This window comes from Mesoplodon mirus, assembly GCF_964341445.2.
Source record: "Mesoplodon mirus genome assembly, chromosome: 9".
Lineage (NCBI taxonomy): Eukaryota > Metazoa > Chordata > Mammalia > Artiodactyla > Ziphiidae > Mesoplodon > Mesoplodon mirus.
This window is the reverse complement of record NC_138985.1, coordinates 53,586,067-53,606,730: the sequence shown is the minus strand read 5'-3', so window position 1 is coordinate 53,606,730 and position 20,664 is coordinate 53,586,067. Positions and strand designations below refer to the sequence as shown.

General features: G+C 40.7%; 1 protein-coding gene across 8 annotated transcripts in view; it reads right to left on the bottom strand.

Annotated features, from left to right (window-relative positions):
• The window catches only part of ICA1 (islet cell autoantigen 1), a 146,862-nt gene that overhangs the window by 26,899 nt on the left and 99,299 nt on the right, over window positions 1–20,664 (bottom strand). For all 8 annotated transcript variants that reach the window (XM_082632530.1, XM_082632528.1, XM_082632527.1 and 5 more), the window contains 3 exons: window positions 14,518–14,643; window positions 13,218–13,316; window positions 1,337–1,434 (listed from right to left, as the gene is read on the bottom strand). In XM_082632530.1, coding sequence (XP_082488656.1) covers window positions 1,337–1,434; window positions 13,218–13,316; window positions 14,518–14,643 — 323 coding nt within the window. The remainder of the gene's footprint in view (window positions 1–1,336; window positions 1,435–13,217; window positions 13,317–14,517; window positions 14,644–20,664) is intronic.

The window sequence follows — 20,664 nt, the reverse complement described above, 5'->3', positions numbered from 1 at the left end:
TGGCATTGTGTTTCATACACAGTAGGTGCTCACCATTGCTACCAGGAATAGGTTAAATTGCTTCCCCCTAAAATAGTCAATTGTACTAGATTCAGAGCACATTCTATAGCTGTTCCTACAGTGAAAAATTGTCTCTGTTCTGCACTAAAGAAATTTTCTAGTATTTGCTTTAAAATTAAAGAAGGCGGGCTTCCCTGGTGGCGCAGTGGTTGAGAGTCCGCCTGCCGATGCAGGGGACGCAGGTTCGTGCCCCGGTCCGGGAAGATCCCACGTGCCGCGGAGTGGCTAGGCCTGTGAGCCATGGCCGCTGAGCCTGCACGTCCGGAGCCTGTGCTCCGCAACGGGAGAGGTCATAAAAGTGAGAGGCCCGTGTACCGCAAAAAAAAAAAAATATAATAATAATAAAATTAAAAAATTAAATTAAAGAAGGCTACTCTTGGTGGTAAATACCTCCGTCAGACAAAAAAGATATATTTAAAACCTGATTTAGAAACAGTAAAAATGTAAACCTGTTGTAGCACAAGATCATCATCTAAACTTTTTTGTGTGGAAAAGGAAGAGCAAATGGAGGTAAGGTAATCTACTAGGTTAGCCAGCTCAAGATTAACCCCATTCCCACGGGCTATGACATCTCAACAGAAAAAGACATAGGTTCACATGTAAACCTCCTCCTTGCTGTATGAGATGAGGAATCATGCAGCATAGATGTTGAAAAGTTCGTCTCAGTGTTTAAAAATGACTGGAGGAGCCTTCTCTGTAAAGAGGCAAGAAATGATGATGGAGAGTCACTTCCTGCGCTCAGAGCTGCTCTCCGCTTCACAGAGGAGGAAACAGAAAGTCTGCATGTAGAAACAAAATGTCAAGACCCAAGACTTGTGTATCATAACACCCGAGTACTACATGTGTTGTGAGGTAAGCTAATAAGTTATTTCCTTCTATGAGAGAAAAGCTGGGGATTTCCTATCTAGGACAGGATCTTGTAACTAATGGTGACAAAAGGAATAGATGGGGTGCAGAACTCCCAGAGAGCAGGAAGCTGGGGCTGAGGCCAGGGAGCACTGGGGACCTTTGCCCTCTCTTGCCCCAGTCAACTCCTCACAAGTTGCCCTTCCTAAGACCCCAGAAAGGGGTCTCTTCTTGGGATAAGTGAGTCCTGGCCTAGCAGGAATATGTGACGGGAGGAGTTTGGCCTAAATTTTAGTACATCTACTCAGAGAAGTGAGGAAGTAAAGCAATCACCCCGTGTCAGAAACCCCGGGCAGACTCGGTCAGCGAGGATGGCGGTGGCCTTACCTGTGGGAAGAAAGGTTTGCCAAGAGAAGGAGCTGTGACTTACTGACTTGGTTCCTCCACTGAGGCCTCTGCACTTTCCTGCTGGGCAATCCTCTTCCTTTCTTCTTTCTCAACCAGCTTTTTCATAGGGTCTTGCAAGCTCTTGATCAGGATAATAGGAAAGAAAACAAAAGAAAATGAAAGATCAATTAAAATCTCAACTGCCACTGGTCCCAGTAATCAAACCCTGAATTAGAGGTTTGGGGAGGTAATCCTGAACCAAACAAGTTGACAGAAATGAAATTTTAGATGTTCTCAGACCTATCCAAGAAATACTAGCTTATAAAGGAGAGTTGTTTTGCCACTAGATTTATGTTTTTCCCTTTTGTGATAAGCTATTCAAAAGAAGGCATTTTGGCTATTGCTAACTTTATGTTCCATCTTTAACATGCAGCTAAGATAAACATTCTGTTCTGCTTGCAGCCCACACACTGACAGAGTAGAAGCTTTCTCTCCCCCAAAGATGAGACAATTTTATTTTTAATTTTGTTTGCTATTTTGCAATATAAAACAGCTTATTTTTAAAAAACAAGAGGAAACAAACCCTTTTTTTTTTCCAACCCAAAATAGTGGCTTAACATATTCTGACAAGTTAACTCCCACGAGTGGACAGAGCAGGTGCATCCAAATCTTTGTAGGTAAAAAACGGGTGAGAGTCTTTTTTTGACACATAATTTCTTTGAGTGACTGTTCTTAAAGTTTATTAAATATTTAAGGAAAGGTTTTTTTCTTTTTTTTTAAAAAGCAAGTGCCAAGGAACTGTACACCAGTGACAAAGCCTGAAGAAGCAAAACATGCCCGTAACAGCTGAATAATGAGTTATACAAAAAGATCTCTATTTCTGGCCTAATTATAATACAAACAAAAAAGAAATATCTCAAGATACTTCTCCTGCTTATATTCTCAGAACTATTAAAATCCAAGTCCTCATCCTTTGGGTCTTCACCTCTCTGTTCCTGTCTCCCTCCTTCCCATTCTTCACTTTTCTAGTATGACACACACACAGAGGAGGCAATAACTTTTCATATGCCAACTCGGACTGATGACTGATGGCTGGCCAGAGGGTTGGGTGAAGATGGTCTGAAGGCTGAGTCTTGGCGGAGTGGAGCTGTGATTGGTTTTGGTGTCTGCCATGGACACCAGATGGACACTGGTATCACTCCTCCTGCTAGAATAAGTTTCCTGTAACACCCAGGCCATCACGTTACCCTTTTTCTCAAGAACCCATTGTAGTTTCTTATTTCCTTCCATTTCTAGTCTAAACTTCTCTGACCAATTTAAAAGAGCTTCTACACTGTGGCCCTGTCCTACTCTTCCAGGGTGCATTCCCACTAACCTCACATATCCTTCCGTTCAATTCGGCTTCTCTCCTCATGGTCTCCTGTGTGCTAGCTGTTCCCTTCCTATCTTTGCTCATTCTGCTGCTTTAACCTAAAAAGCTCTCTCTACCTATCTGTCTATCCTCAAAGTCCTATCAGTCTCTGCAAAGTCCAGACCAGTTACTACCATTTTCCATAAAGTGTCATTCACTGAGCATGCCAAATTCAAGAACGTCCTTCCATCTCCAAACTGCACTTACAGTTTTATTAGCATTTCATTATACATATCCTGTATTATGTTTTGTCTTTTAAAAATATTTTTTAAATTAGAAAAGTAATAAAACCACATGTAGAATGTTTGGGAAGTACGAAAGGAAAAATTACTCATAATTCCATTTCCCTAAAATAGTTACTATTTTTATAATATTTCCTTTCTGTTTTTTTTCTTACTCATATGACTTATACAATTGGAATCCTTGTTTGTATAGTAGATATTTTTATAGAGCATAGATGCCCTCTTAACCAATTTAATTTATGTCGGTATTTCATAATCAAAACAATTTGAGTGCAGAATATAAAAAAGATTTTATATATCTTAAACATTTAATATTGAATTTAAAAAATATAAATGTTTAATTCATATTGCCAATATTCTAAGGTAGGGTTAAATGTTCTCTTTGAATATATGTCCCCTGATTAGGATTCTGAAGCATTTTCTTGCTTAAACCACATCCATAAGGCATTGCCATCGTTTTTAATGATTCTCTATTTCTGGACATTTAGATTAGTACACTCAGTCAGTGAATAGTGTTTGAGCACATACGAAGGCCAGGGGCTGTGTTGGGTGCTGGGGATACATGGTGCACAAGACAGACAAAATTATCAGCTAGTGATGGATCCAGGCAGAGAACTGATATAGGGGGATAGAAAGTGATTGGGTCATAGGTAGCAGGTAGCAGGAATGTCCTCTCTTAGAAGTGATATTTCAACTAAGAGCTAAATGGCAGGAAGGAGCCATCCACATGCAGCTCAGGAGAACCACGGGCCCCAGGTGCAAAGGCCTAGCGGTAGGAACAGCTTGGCTTGTTTCGGCTGTAGAGTAGTGGGTAACAGGACAAGTCTCATGAGACTGGGATAAAGAGGTCAACAGGGGTCACAGAGGGAGAATGTTCCTTTACCCACATTCCTCAATACTTAACATTTTGCCCCCATTAGTTTCCTTATACTCTTTTGCTCTTTCTGTCTCTCTACTGCATGACAACTAAATGGACTCTATGATCCTTGGCTGGAGGGGGAAATGCTATGAAGGACAGCATTGGAACAAATGAAGCAATTGGAATATGGAGCATAGTCTTGGTGTTCATATATATATATATATATATATATATATATATAATGTGTGTGTGTGTGTGCATGTGTGTACACCCAAAGGCATCTGGTAAAAGCTGGGCACGTGTGTGTGTGTGTGTGTGTGTGCATTTTGGAAATGTACAACCACAAGGAGTAGTTGAACAGATGTCAAGGACTTACTCTTTTCAACTGAGCTGCCAATCACGGCACTGTATTCACCCACACATTCATACACACCCCACTTCCAGCAGTTTTATTCTCTAAAGACTGGTCCAGCCCTGGTCAAAGTGAAGCCAGGAGAATTTCCAGAGAAGGCTCCGTTGGCTCCAAGTCTTGCTTTTAGATTCTGTGACGCTTTGCTCAGGCCTCCTGGTTTGCTCAGTTATCTTCTCTCTGCATTTCCTTTGTATCAATCAGCACTGGCAGGGCCAGGACAGCTGCTCTCAGCCGGCCATGTCTAGCTGCCACAGTGCTCGCCTAAGCCCCTGAGATGCCCTTGACAGCTCCATGGTTATCATCCCTTCTGTCTCTAGCCTGACCTCCCCTCAGAACCACACTCCAGCAGCTCTCAGACAACCCCTTTGTGATGTAAACCACTTATTCCTTCTTTTCAACCCCTGCCCCTGTTGGGCCATTAGCAGGCACTCAATTGTTGGCCCCCTGTCACCACCATCACGGTTAAGTCACTATTGTGCTTCACCAACAGAATGGCTGCAGTTCCAATTGCTACTTTATTATTAATAATTCCTGTGACAATCACTCCTTCCTTCCTACTATTACCATTGTCCTTAAAACAATTTTGTTGTTGCCACTCAAGAGAGGTGCTGTGTATGCACCTGTTGGTTGATAAATTAATATACCTAAGGTTAAACTGCAAAAATTAGAGCTCTTTAGCTAGGAAATTCAAAGGCTAGGGGAATAATATGAAAAGCCTTATAAAATCATAAGCAAAATTAATACTGAGCACATGGGCTCATTTATTAAATATTAGAATTTTGAACTATGGGGACTCGTGTGTGTGTGTGTGGGTGTGTGTGTGTGTATCTTTACTGAGATATAATTCACATACCGCAGAATTCACTCATTTAAAATGTACAATTCAATGGTTTTCAATATAGTCACAGTTGTGTGATCATTACCACAATCAATTTTAGAACATTTTCAGAAGGCGTCTCTTGAAGCAAGAGAGAGTTTTAGATCAAACTAAGCTATATGTTCCTCTACAGAGCAAGGGAAAAAACCCTGCAACACCACATATGGAACTTGTTTCTTACAAAAGATGGTACACATTGAAGATATAAAGAGGCTTAGAGGAACTCTGAAACATTATGGAGGACAAATCATGTCTGCTTTCCTCCTTCAAAATCAGTTCCCGGGTGTGACTGTCAGATACAGGATATTCTACATGGTGAATCACGAGGTTTTCCAAGGTTTGATTATAAAGGCCCAACTGGGGGCAGGGGGGTAGAGGTGAATTCTTCAGATTAAAGTCCAAAACTCAGCTGAAAACACTTAACCCTATAGCATCCTTAAAAGTCAGAGGTGACAGCGTCTTCTGTGTGACGTGAACATCTGCTCAGGCAAAATGAATCTAAGAGGCCTGGCTGACTGTGCAGACAAGGCAGCCATCAGATGGAAGTAGTTTGAATCACTGGCTGATGGAAGCCATGTTCAAATCCATGTCCAGAAATAAAACGTCAAAGCATTCTGTTTCTAAACCCCAAACCTTCTAGGCCCTTCATTAAAATTGCTTGTGAAAATCACTATGAATTAGAAGCAATACAACATCATATAAGACTGAAAGGTTCTCTGTGAAGGAGGGAATGTTTTTAGACCAAGTAACCTTTCTCTGTTAAGGCTGCACTGACATGCTAATAGTTTCCATCAATGCTTAAATGGTTTCAGGAAGCACACACACAATATGTAAGATCAGCGTGACAGAGGAAACTTACAGACCGAGCTTGCAAAAGTGTCTTAGAAAGGAAACAGCTTAATATAATAAAGGGAGTTACTACTTCCTCTATTAGGAAAATAAAAGCAACAGCAACATTCATCTGAATGAAAGCAAAACTACTCAGCAAAACAAATTTCACAGGCAAAAGGACAGCAATCAGCCCTCATCTAACGACCTAAATTTAATGTTTAACTTTGACAACTGGGTAATGTTTCCTCTAATCTTTATTACTTTTAATTTTCTTAGGCTACTTCCCATTAATTACACGATATGTATATAAAGGTGCCAAATAATTGTTTATAAAAGGAAATAAAAGTGCTCAAAATAGCACGGCATGGTTAAAAGTTGCTGAACTCAGTTGGGTTTGTGTATATTTGTGATTGTATAATTAGTAGCACATGAGGAATAAAAAGCAGAGGCCATGATGATGTGTATGAGCCACATAATTTATGGACATTTAGCTCACATGTCCTCCCCACCCATGCAGCTATAAATTTATAAAGGCACTGTACAAGGAACACAAATTAATCTAGGACCAGAAGGTACTCCTGAATTCTACTGTAGAACAAAAAAGTCAAACAGTAAAACTAGAGAAAAATAAACACAATCTATTCTTTAAAATAAGATGGGGACTTCCCTGGTGGCACAGTGGTTAAGAATTCGACTCCCAATGCAGGGGATGCGGCTTTGATTCCTGGTCAGGGAACTAGATCCTATGTGCATGCCGCAACTATGAATTCTCATGCCACAACTAAGACCCGGCACAACCAAAAAAAAAAAAAAAAAAAAAAGATGGAAAATTAGTACTGGGAAGGCATCATAGTGTACTAGAAAGAGATGGACTTCGGAAATAGTTCACGTAGTGCTGTGCCATGGAAAAGGGTCTTCACCCCGAGGAGCCTCTGTTTACCCATCAGAACAAAGGAGACAAGTAAACCATTCTTGGGACATTGTGAGGACTAACTGAGATAATGCCTTTGCAGAGTACCAAGCTCATAGTAAGCACTCAAAAAGTGCTTTCTTATCAATGACTTTTAAAGATCTAAAAGGAATTAGATGTCTTAAGGGCTCATTTTGTGTTAGGTACCGCATTCCATGTTTCATACATCACTCAAAACCCAGATAAACACTGTCTTTCTGATTTCCTGACATGGACATGGAGATCAGGGGAGGTGAAGTAATTTGCTTAAGGCCATTCAACCATTAACAAGTAGAAGCAATATTTAAATCCAGGTCTTCACAATTCTACAACTAGTTAAGAAACTGTATTGAATAGCCAGGCCAAGAATATTTACTGAATTCCCCTTTCATATGAAGTGCCAAGGAGATGGAGAGGACTTCATTTCAAATTCTAAAGGAAGGCTCATGGTATCCGAGGACTGACATATAAAAGATGCTTTTCACCTTCAAGCAAATACTTTAAAGTGCTATTTTTAATTGAAAATTTATAGCTGTACTTTTTAAAGGTGGCGATTCTGCTTTCTCTACCCTCCTGCCTCACGGCCAGAATGCCACCTGAAAGAAGTGCCACAAGGCAGAGTGAAAGAAGCATAAGCATCCCTGTTTCCAGATCTACCACATACTGGGCATGTGGCCTTGGGCAAATTACTAGACCTTTCTGAGCTTCAGTTTCCTCAGTTGAAACATGGAAACAAGAACAAATATGCCCACTTCCCCAAGGCTACTTTGAGGATTAACTAAAATATATGCACTTTCTATATGTCAATGCTGAACCTAACGTATTATTCATTATAAGACCCAACCTTGGTATATTAGAGTCACACGTACCATGACAAATTCTTCTAGACATTATTCCACTTCACCCTTAGCAGAGCGCCTGGCATAAATAACTACACATACAATGATAATATTTTTTCCTTTTCCCTCAAGGAAGAGGTAGAAAATAAGAAGAGGTGGTGAGGAGAGAAGCATCTTACTGTTGTGAACAGGGCCTGGGCTACCAGCTGCCCTGAAGAACCAATGTCAGTCATCAAGGATGAATGGATGACCAGCCACGCTTGGGTTTGTCCCCATCCAATCTGAAATACCTCAGATTTCAGTGGTAGCCATGGTCAGTCTCTCTACCGCTCCTCTCCCAGTGACCTGGATGCATCCCAATTTGCTGTTGGCAATGATCTGGCTTGGAGCAGCTTGGGGAAAAACATCATTCTGCTAAATGCTGTGTAAAGTAAAGACACTGAGAAAAAACTTGAAAGTCTAAAAGGATATTCTGGATGTTCACCATGAGTAATTGCCATGTTGGGACTGGCAACTAAAATTGCATTGCAGGGATATTTACCCAATTTTCATAAAAACTATTATGGCTTTATTTTCAAAGCAAGTAACTACAGAGCCATGTGGCTTGTCGGTAAATGTTCAAGTGATTAACTGAGAAATGGGGTGGGTGGAAGAAGGCTGTGAGGCGTACGAATTTGAGAAAAACAAAATTTAGAAAAAGATGTTTTTTGAACTGTGAGAGCTAAAAGCATCTGAGTCTGTAGAACGATGTTCCATATAACAGTGCTAAGTCCTAGACCCCAGGAGAGAGAGGAGGGAACATTGGCACATCCATTTCAATGGTTATTTTTGAACATGCACAGTTAGGTTTTCAAATTCAGGTTTCCTTAGAGTTAAAATCTTGGCACAGACCAAGAGCCAGTTGCAAAGCCAAAGCGCATTTTTTAGAATTAGCCCTGTTACAGGGGTGGGACACCCTCCTGCTTTTCTGGGGTGCAGGCTGGCCCTGCCCTCTCCTATTCCTGGTGGGAATGACCTGAGCCCAGACCAGGGTCTGCAGGGCAGAAGGGCTGCCAGAGCGTCTGGGGGAGTAGGGTGGGAGGAGCTTGGGTTTCCCTGGGCAAGGTTAGTGAGACCTCCTATTGCACTGCCATAAAGCCTTGCCTGTGCAAAACTAATAACCTAGGGTGAAAATGGTGCATAAGAAAGTAACTGAAGCTGGGCTCCAGAACCTGACAACCACAACAAACCCTTCTGTATCGATACCGCCAGTGGCTGTCTTCTGGACCCACTATGGAATGTTTAATAAGTCCATCCCTACCCTACCCTCACCCCCGCCCATGGAGCTCCTGGTGCCACCACCAAGGCTGCCACACTCACAACCACCACCACCACACGGCTGGGCAGAGCTAGAGTTAGAGCCAGATCTGGCTGGCTCCAGGCCTTGTGCTCCCACATGCTTTGATTTATCCCATAACTAGAGTCAAAAACCGGCTTTCCTCCCCAAAACACTGCAGTGGGGCACATCACAGGACTACACTCTGCTACTGACCATTGCCATTCAATATAGGTCCTCATCTCTTCACAAATACCAGTGCAGAAGGACATGCCTTCCCTTCAACCAGCCCCCAGGAGCGTGTCCACGTCTTCAAAGGGCCCAATGCTCACTTTTCCATAAAGACATCCAACTCAGCGCATGTGCCAGCACGCCAGATAGGGGAGAAAAGGCTACTGGTACAAACAGAATTTCAGATTTTCCAATGAAAAGCCACTTGACTCCTGAGGGCTTTTTTTTTTTTTCTTAAAACATGTTTTTTTTTTCCTGATGCCTGTTCTGGATATGTGGGGAAATGTGTAAGTAAGTGACATCCTGAAAGGATGAAGCAAACATGACCACATCTGAAGGCTGGTAATTTAAGACAGGTACTGCTTTCCTATAGAAAGCATTTCTTTTAGTTTTTTTCCAAAAAAAAAAAAAAAAGTTTTAAACTCTTAGTCTAAATTACTTTCTCTAAAACAGCTTTCAAGATAGGGCTAGTCACATTCCATTCCTATCCCCATGACTTGATAATTTCTACCATGTAAAAGACATTCCCGAATGATGTGGAATCAGTATAAAATTAACACACTAATGATAATTCATGCAAAATATATATGTTAGTAGCATTGTAATGAACCAATACATATTTACTGCTTGAAAATATGAGATTAGGGAATTGCTTCTTTTATGGGAAACCACTCAAAAGATAGTCTTTCAACTTTCAACTCAGCTGTTACAATTATTAGATTAAAAATTTTTTTGTTAACTTTAAAGGCTAAATTTTCCATAAAGTTAAAATGCTACAACAATGTATTTATCACGAAATTAGAATGATGAAGGAATATGTCAATAAACGTAGAATCAATATAGTCAGGCCTGAATAAAAATGTAATAGCTGTTGTCACATAAAATAGTACAACAAAATATTCCTAAAATGTCAAAATAGTCACTTGGAAAAATTTCAAGTTGTGTGAGGTGAAGACTCATTCACTTTTATAATAAAAATATTATACAAGAAAGAATTACACATATTTTCGAGAGAAAGGCTCATTAGAAATAAAACGAACTTCTGGAACACAAGTTACATCTCTGTAATTCTGCAGCAAAAGACTCTTCCCTCCAAACAGGATGCACTGAGTGTTTAACACATTAATTATCATCCTTCATCAAGCATAAAACTAACAGTCAGGAAATGCAGCTGCAATAGCACAATTATCAACACACTCAGACTATGCCCTGCAGCAAAGAAAGCAAATGGGTTGCTTTTCATTAACAGAGCTTGGCACACCTCCCCAAAGACAATGTTTTCTTTCCAGCCAGCATCCCAAAAGGCATTTAAGGGGCTATTTGCTTAGGTAAATCCAAAGAACAAGTAAATCATGAAAATATTTAATTAAATTTCAAAATATTCATTATTGATATACAGTGCCATTCATATATATACATATGTGTGTACACATATGTATAACTATATGTATTGAAAGATGATTTGATCAAGCCAAAATCTTTTATATAAAAGACTTGTATTTTTAAAACATTATTAGTGCAAAAGGGTTGGTAAGTAAGGTTATAGTCCATGCTTGACTGTGATACATAAGGTATTCATGGTTTTCATTCTCATAGTTTGTGGCATACAATATGATATGCAACGTGCCTCCATCTGTGCAGTAATGGGCTGGGTAATAACAGTGTTCTATGACACGGGTTTGAGTCCATATAAAGAAAGTAATTAGCTACTAGCTTCAGATTCTAATATAACATGTCATCATTGAAAGCCTAGATGAATAGCATTCTAAAGAGATAATAAAAGCATAGTTTATTTGGTCGACTTCTGGACACTTAACATTCTTAACATTATTATAATCTTATTACACCTTAACAGATGTATTATTACTCCTACCGAATTTATATTACAATGGAACTATAAACTGTTACTTAAACCATAATTTAAGGAAGGCTTGGGGGATGTAAAAGGCAATGGGTAGGGGCTTCCCTGGTGGCGCAGTGGTTGAGAGTCCGCCTGCCGATGCAGGGGACACGGGTTCGTGCCCCAGTCTGGGAAGATCCCACATGCCGTGGAGCGGCTGGGCCCGTGAGCCATGGCCGCTGAGCCTGAGCGTCCGGAGCCTGTGCTCCGCAATGGGAGAGGCCACAACAGTGAGAGGCCCGCGTACCGCAAAAAAAAAAAAAAAAAGGCAATGGGTAATCATCTGCCCAAAATATTTGGAATTATATCTGAAGCACTGCCATCAAACTTTCACTAAATTCTCTGCCCAGAAAGCCTCTAGCATAATCAGTTTGGTCCTCTCTGCAGGAAAAATATCACAGCAAAATTTAAGGAGTCATATTTTCCTCAGCACAGAAGGCCAGGGATACACATAGGATTCTTCTATGCTTGTGGCACAACTTCAATTTCATGATTTTATACTGTACTTTATATGCAATTAACTCAAATCTGAACCTCTTTAAAACTGTATCTGAGATAGGCATTATCTCATCTTCCATCTGGCCAACTTGTGTTATGTACAGTTGTCTTTCAAATGACTGATAACCTTTGTATTTATTATAATATAAACTCTGACACACATTTATGCCCTAAAACCTAACACTTGCTGCCTTACCAAAGATTAATCCATGGGATTCTGCTCAGGCCTGTGTAAGAAATGTGAGTAGTGTGAGTTATAATAACTTTAATCAATCTGCCTTTGTCGGGATAGCTGCTTCCTAAGGCGCCGAAAGCAGCAGTAAATCACAGAGAAGGCACGCAGTCCTTACCAACAGCTGTAACATAGCCAGTGTGATAAGGAAGGCTGCGGGTTTGCTGTGTGCAGAACATCTGGCTGGACCAAGGACAATGCACAAGAAATAAAAGGTCCGTCCCCTCAAGTGCTTATAGTTTAACTGTTTACACTATGCGGCATGTCAGCAAGCACCAATGAAAGAGTAAGTGACCAACTGACAAGGGGATCAGGAAAAACAAACTCGATGGCCAGGGGATCTGTCTGGGGTCAGGTCAGGTACATAACAAGGTGAGGGGACTGTCTTGCGTTCCTCTTGGGACCTCCAATTAAAGGGCCATGGTCTTAAAGTGTTTCTGTCTTAGTACTTTTGTAGATGCAGTGACATTATAAGCATCTCAAAATCAAAGAGGTGTTTTAAGGCAAAAGAAAAAAGAAAAATCTTCTTAATGTTTTGTCAAGCAAAGTGATGAGACCTACTTACAAACTGCCTGAAAAATTAAAAGCAAGGTAATTTCAAGGTGAAGTTTAACTAGTTCTTTCCTGGTCTTTTCCTTTCAGAGATACGACCTTGCAACAAAGCACCCTGTGTTCTGTCACCATTCTGAAAATCCTTTTAGAACCCAAATCACTTCCATATCTCGATATGTATTCACCCTCAGCAACCATTACAGAGCAAAATGATTCCACCTTCAGTTGTAATACTGAGAACCTGACATTTTGCATGTATTCCTTTTGAGTTGAGAAATCATTGAGTTTAATGTTGCTTCTTCAATTAGAAAATATGACTGTAGTGTTAGGAAAAAATCATATTCTATATTGGATGGTACTCACAGAATAAAATGATATTTGTTAGAAGGAAGGGAAGAAAGGAAAATGCCTTCTTAAGTGAGTATATTTTAATTTAATAAGTAAAAAGTAATAAAGTGTACTAGACTTGCACAACTTTCTCTTTAGCAATGTCAAACAAGTATTTTAAAGGAGCAGGGCCAATCATTAGGCTCAAGTTCACCACAATTCATCTCCCAGTAACAAGTACCAAGGTTCAACCTGTGTTTTTGGATGGCTGTGGCTTATCGTTGCATTGAATACTGATGTGGTAAAAAAGACCCTACTAGGGGGCATAATTCTCTCCGACATTTAGAGTCTGTTATAATAATGATGCTTGCTTCAATAGACATTGCTGGTGATAGAAACAAATCTTTACTTTTTATAAGATTTTCTAACGGCCTCTCTAGCTCTCATACCTTTAACGTAGTGAATTCATATGGCTGATAACCTTTGAAGCTCTCATGGATGGCTGCCATAGTGTGAGAAGTTTTCTCCCAAAAATGCAGCAGAGTGGTCTGTAAAGAAAGACAGTGAAGCTATTAGCATTTTAAATGCCCAGATCTAATCCGGGGTCCTAGAGAAGTGTGCCCATCTGTGGCTTTCAAAGTTTTTTTTTTTTTTTTTTTTAATATTTATTTATTTATTTGGTTGCGCCGGGTCTTAGTTGCAGCATGCGAACTCTTAGTTGCAGCATGTGGGATCTCATTCCCTGACCAGGGATCGAATCTGGGCCCCCTGCATTGGGAGCGTGGAGCCTTAACCACTGGACCACCAGGGAAGTCCCCCTCAAGGTTTTCTAAAACACGAGTTTGACTTATCTCTGCAGCCTTGTTTCCTACTATGCCCCTACTTACACCCTGTATTTCAGCCAAACTTAATGGCTCCCTGTCCCCCTACAGCTCATGCTGTTCCACCACCTGGGACATTCTCCTCTCCATTCTCTTTGTACTTGTCCCATCTGATCCATCCTCCAAAACCCAGGGCTACTCATTAACAATGGACTTTTGTGATTCCCTCAGTTGATTCCATTTCTCCCTCTTCAAGCCTCCATTGGATTTTGTAGATCTCATTTCACTTAGCACACCCTGTTCTGCCCTTGAGGTAGAGGAAATATAGTCAGACGTTACTGTCTCTGACTTCCTTTCTAAATTTTAAGTTCCTTGAGGACAGGAAGTCTGGTTTTATCCACTGTATATTCTCTACAACACCCAGAGTTTGCCTCCCACCCTCAGTTGGTGCTCAGTAGTACTGCTGATGGATGCCGAGGGCCATTCTGAAGGAACTGACAGGCAACGAGGAGACAAAAGCAAGTTCATTAAATTATGGCAACCTGGTGAGGAAGTGACCATGCCATGAGAATTACAGCAACAATGCTAAGGGAGTTCAGCGGAGGCTTACTGAAGGAGGGGACACTCTGTCTGGTACCTCAGAGTAGAATTTGGAAAGGCACAAGTGGAGAGGGAGAGCACGCAGGCAGAGGGAACCACCTAAATAAATGCAGGGAAGTGGGGAATTACAGTGTATATACAGGGAATAGCTAACATTTGGTTTGATTAACTGTAGGATGCTAAAAAAGAGAGATGTGGGAAGTAAATTATGAGAAAGGCAATCTGAACTTCATTATGCCCAAACCATACTTTGGGCTCAAACACCATTTTTCTGTTATCTAAACCTTGTAACATTCTTGGTCTGCTGCATCAAACATCACTTGGTTACCTGGTATGTCGCTAGCATGTGAGACAAGAGATTGCATCTGCTCGCTCCCAGAAGATCCACTTTTTGACACACATCCATCTTCAATTTGTCAAAGCTTTTTTTGGCAAGGCGAACTTGTGTTTGCACCTATGAAAGTAAAAGAGAATCTCTGAACCACTCAAACTATTTGGTTAAAATTTGTCAGTGAGAAAACACCAATAGCGGGATTAACTCTTTCACGTAAGAAAACACCTTTGAAAATTCCAGGCAAGTGAGAAGACGCTACAATATCCATTCTTTACTTCCAAAGGACCTAAACGACAGTACTGTATATCATGATTTTACAGCAGACTTACCATCCTAGTATTTTTCTCAGTCGAATGGTAGAACTCCTCTCCTCTCAAGGCATTCACAAACTGACCATAGTGGGAAGAAGTCTGGAAACACGCAGGGTGGAAAGGGGATAATATTTGCCTTACTGTTTTCCTATGATCCTTTGAAGCTGACTTCCCATATACTCTACACTCTCCTTCCCCTAATGCTAACATCTTACATAATATGATACATTTGTTAAAAATATGAAATTAACACTGATACAATCCTATTAACTAAACAACAGATGTTATTCAGATTTCACCAGCTTTTCCACTAATGTCCTTTTTTTCTGTTCTGAGATCCAATCTAGGAAATTGTGACACAGCCTAAACAACTATCCCCACTGACAACCTTTCAACTTTTTATTATTGCATATGTACACCAGCAATCCTCCATCCACCCCTAAGCCGTGCAGTAATTCAGGGATGGAGGGAAGGTCAGGAAGATTCAGAAATGTTATTCTACATATTAGTTGATAATAATACAGAAAGTTTTAAAATTTAATACAGCTACATTAAAAATAGTGGAATCAAAATTTCCCCTTCCTCTAACCTGAAGCATCACTATATCCTATTTTAACCAGGGAAAGGTATTCACATATTAATTTATCTCAGATAATTCATGCAGTTGTAGTTACCAGGTAGGTAACTGGGAGTTGGGAATAATGTTGACTCATCAATGGTAGCTCTTTCATCACAGGATACCTCAGGTGGGTATCTCCGGGGACTCGAGGACAATGTCTACATTGATCACCATTATATGATAGGCACCTGGTGACCTGGTACAAAGCAGGTGCTGAATATATATTTGGTGACTGAATCAAGAAACTTCCCAGACCATTTCTAAAGGTAAAGTACCTGAGTACCATTTTAAAGTAGAACCTTTAAAGTAGTCTTAAAAGTGATAGTTTTATTTTTTAATAAAAATAAACATGAAGATTATTTGATTTAAAATATATTAATTTTACCACTAATAATTTATATTCACAGCTTTTAAAATTATAGGGTATTATACAGTAATAGTAGCAGTTGACACAATTGTTATCATTTGTAACAATTTAACAATCAAAACAATTCAACAAGATATAATTCAAAATTAATATTATACAATCGACACAAGTGAACAATTAATACAATTCAATCATCACATGCCAGCTTTATTCTGTTAGCCTCTGTTATTGCACTCTGATGGCTGAGGGTAAGAGGCTTCATCAGGGGAAGTGACTGACAGGCAGGGCTGGCATTCTAGATTAGCCTGCCTGACTCCAAAGCCACGCTCTTCTGCGGCCCCAAACGACCTCCACTAACCATTGCAAAATCAAAAAGCTCAAAATTATGATTCTACCCAGAAGCACAAGTTTTCCTGTAGGCTTCTATGGAATTGGAAAATAATCAGGCAGTACATTTAATACCATATTGAATAGGGTCTTGTTTCTGTAGCTGTGTAAAGCATTTCCTAAGAATTCCTCTGTATTCCTAAGTCTACAGAGCTTGGAAAACCAGCAAATGAAGCCATCCAGCTCCTCTCAAAGCACCCCATGAGCTTAAATAAATCCCAGAACTCGATCATTCCTCACTGTGGAGTGGAGAGACTCTAGGGAAAGCTACTGGGGCGTGCAGACTATAAAAAGAGTTAGGATGTGTTAAGTATCAGTGATTTTCTGCTCTCCTTTGAGAGGAATAGGGATGATACAAAAGAGAAAACCCAAGTTCCTGAAGGGAGAAGTGGAAGAGTGTGGAGGGCAAGAAGTTTAAGCAGCTGAGAGTTTCACTGCAGGTCCCCACTGGTTCACCCGTTGTTCTAGCCAGGAAGAACACCGCAACTGGGATCCTGAGAGGCATCTGTCTTTATCCTTTCTTTCTGAAGGGGGAGCAGATAAATACACGTGTGAGCTTTCACATATGCATTCATTCAACACATGCTTAGTGAGCGTGAGTGTCTATTATGTGTCAGGACCAGTGCTCGGCGTTGGGAGGTCTGTAAAGGAATGAGACACATAGCAGGCGGTCAATAAATACTTAAGAATGAATGCACAGAGGCACAAGGACCCCTTAGTCTTTTAGAAAAGACAGACAAGTTAGCAACTATATTATAGTACAATGGGAAAAGTAAAACAACAGAACTAAGAGTGAAGACAGAGGTAGCACAGACAAGGGAATGATTAATGCTGGGGGTGGCATGGGCAGGGGTGTTGATCAATGACATTAAAACCCCAGCTACAGGCTTTCTAGTATCCACACCCTTAGCCCTGTAACTTTGTAGTCTCCTCCCACTCTGACACTGGGCTTGGTATGTGACTTGCTTTGGTCAATGGGCCAAATGTGATGAAACTGGAAGCTTGGGGGAAAAAATGCTAGCATGCTTACACTTTCTCCCTCCCTTCTCTGAGACTGCCGCAAGAACATGCCCAGGTCAACCTGAGAATGTGCCTGGGCTGGCCAGTTGGAGAGGTGCTGAGGCTTGTGCATGCAAGAGACACGAGGAGGAGAGCCCAGTGGTCCCAGCAGATCAGCCTTTGGCAAGCTGATGCCCAGACATGTGAAGGAGGCCAGCCACGGTCAGCAGAGCCTCTCCCCTCCCCACAGCTCACGGGTGAGCCCAGCAGAGACCAAAATTGCTGTGCGAACCCACAGACCTGTGAGCAATAAGAAATGCTTATTGTTTTAAGCCATTGAGTGTTACAGTTGCTTATTTCATAGCATTATTGGGGCCATATATATAACTGATATAAACGGTAAGTAAGGGGCAATGAAGGCTTCTGAGATGGCGAGATATCTGAGGTGAGTCTTAAGGCATGAATAGGAGTACATAGTAAATACAAGGTAGCCATGAGGCTGCCCTGCTTATGAGGAGGTTCTAGATTTTTCTAATTAAATACAAATTACTTTTCTGTGGGGATGTGAATTTTGCTTTTTCCTTTACATTAACATAATCAGTTACACACAGATATTCTTTTATCCTAGAAGAAAACTTAATTCCCTTGCTTATAACACAAAGCTCATGAATTAACATACATTGAAATGTGCCCTAATTTAATTTTGTTTGAATTTTGTAAAGTAATTTTAGAAACCTAGAAGACGACTTCAGCACTTGACCCAGTGAGTTCTGAAAGGCCATATGCTTTGTGTGTCAACAATGATTATTAAAATACTTAATGCACTGCTGAGTTGCCAAATGTTGAGCCCTTTCCCTGCCAAACAAGGAGGATGTTACACTGTTGGGCATTTTGAATACGGCAAAGTTCATTTAATATTTTGTGCTCCATGTCTGTTCTCTAAAACACATTTCCAGTCTGCAGCCCGAGGACAAAACACCAAGGACACAGGCGAGCATAGGCCACCATCAAGAGTCTAATTTCATATGCTTCCAGATGCACTTAAGTAAAAAATGTTTTGATTATTATTCCTTTCAATCCCAAATAAATTATATTCAATTACAGAAACATCTTGAGGAGTTCCTGTAGTTTTCAAGGTTCTTTAAAAAAATCTTCAAATAAATGTATCTTTTGTTATTTCTTAATTGTACTCCTGTTGCCCCAGCTTTGTTCTCTTATTCTCCAAGCTCTAGGAAATGATCACATATATTTGACCCGCTTTAGCATGGGTCCTGCCTTCCCAAGGCTGCAGAAATTCAATTCACCAGAGAAAGGAGTAATGTCTTGTGTGCCAAAACTACAGGGCACTTCTCTGTACTTACTCGTCCTAACCTGAAACTCTACCTCTTAGCCCCAACTTGAACTACATATGATGAAGCCAAAGCTATTCAGACTCAGTACAATCTGGCCTCTCCATTCAGTGGGAAAAGTCTTCATATTACTACACAACCAAATAATTTGAGAGTAGCTTTGCATTTTTTTCCTAGTCTTTTCTTTCCTTTAAAAGTAAAATAAAGCCACACCCCCCATCTTACTCTTACTTTTACATTGTCTTCTAGAAGACGGATTTGCCTCTGTCCCTCTATCCACTCACTTAGTAAATATGTACTGAGTGTCTTCCATGTGCCAATAACAGCAAGCAAAATGGAGGCCTCATGATGACAGTCCAGTGGGCATTTTCATAGCAGTGAGGAAATAACTACAAACTGAGTGAGGTGATCAGAAGGAAAGCCACGCAGTTCCATAAGAATGATTTACCAAGAAATCTGAACAAGAGTATGTTCTGGGAAGTGGTGCTCAAGCTCTCTTCTGAAGGACTGAGCATGGTTAATTGTGCAAGGACAGAGAGCTCCAGCAGGGGGAAGAGGATGTGCAAAGGCCCTGGGGTAGAGGGCAATAAGACAGGCCCCAGAAAACTAGTGCAGCTGGATTGCTGAGAGCAAACAGAAAGGTGGTATGAGATGAGGCAAGAGAGGTGGGCTGGGGCATATCTCAGGGCTTGGAGGTGTGCTCAGGATTTTAGTTTTTATCCTAGAAGCAGTGGAAAAACATTAGAGTCTTTGAAGCAAGGAAGAGATAGAACCCTATTTTCAGTTAGAAAAGATCACTCATTGCAGTGTGTGGATGGATTTGAGGGAGATGAGAATAGATGAGGATAGATCTAGAGTCAAGGGGAGAGATGATGGTAGCTTTAAACTTGGGTAGTGATGCTAGATATGGAAAAGAATGCTCTGATTGGAGAGCTATTTAGTAGGTAAAACAGACTGGACCTGGTGAGGGGTTAGATATTGGGGGTATAGAGGATGACTCCTATGTAACTGACCACCCCAAGCCCAGTATCACTGTCTAATTTTCCTTTTCCACCAGGTGATTCTACTCATGTCAGTTCTTGTAGACACCTCAGACCACATCAGGATTCTTCGCTTGCTTTCTCAACCAGTTCTCAATACTCCTCCCTAGTTAACTTGATCTATTCACCCCTATCTATGCATCCTGCATTCAGAGAAAAATTTTAAGATCAGAGAATACACGAATTACTTCTTTTGACTTTTAGGAAGGTGCCACAAGAGAAAGTCTAGCCTATCTGAAGTCACTTGGAAAACAGAAGGTCAGATATTTGGCTTCATTAAAAGAAGGTTGTTTTTCTGAGGCCAGCATACTAAGACCTCTAGAGGGTCAGATGATCAAACACCTTGCTGAGTCATTTTACTGGACCTGATTTATCCTATACTTATCCATTGATGGTAGGAGCAATTCTGACATTGTATTATGCACAGAAGTATGTATAAGTGACTGGGTGTGCACCATGCATGTGTGTGGGCAGCCACGTGTAGACTTTAGGAGCTATCTATTTTTGGTCTTCCCTTAACAAAACCCTCACCCTGCTTTCAAAAATGTTCCTTTTCTTTATTCTAATAATGTAGCTTAAATGGGGGTTGTCGGTATGCTCTTTTATAGACCACCCCTCCACTCCTACTGACTGGCCCAGGGATGAGCACCTTAACCCAAGTTGAGTCAGTCGCAAAGCACCATGGATGCCTGATTCAGGGAAAGGCACTTGGTTCAAGCTGGACGAATCAGAGCCCTTCCTCAGAATTTTTTAACTTGGAACTAGAGAAAATAAGTCTCAATCCTTTTCTAGGGACTTCCTGCACTAAGGGCAGGAAGTCGTGGCATTTGAATTTCCTGTGGTATGATGAAAATTGGTCTGAGAGAATAAAGGTGACATATAGAGAAAAGCATAGAAGAGACAGAGTCCTAGTGGCATTCAAATTCCTGGATCCTGTTGCCCTTCCTATGGTGACATGAGATTTCTCCCTTTGCCTCAATTAATTCAAGTTTCTGCTATGCGGAACCAAGCACTAATACAGGCTGCTCACTTTTGCCTTCTTGGAAATTCATATGAAAGGTTCTATGAT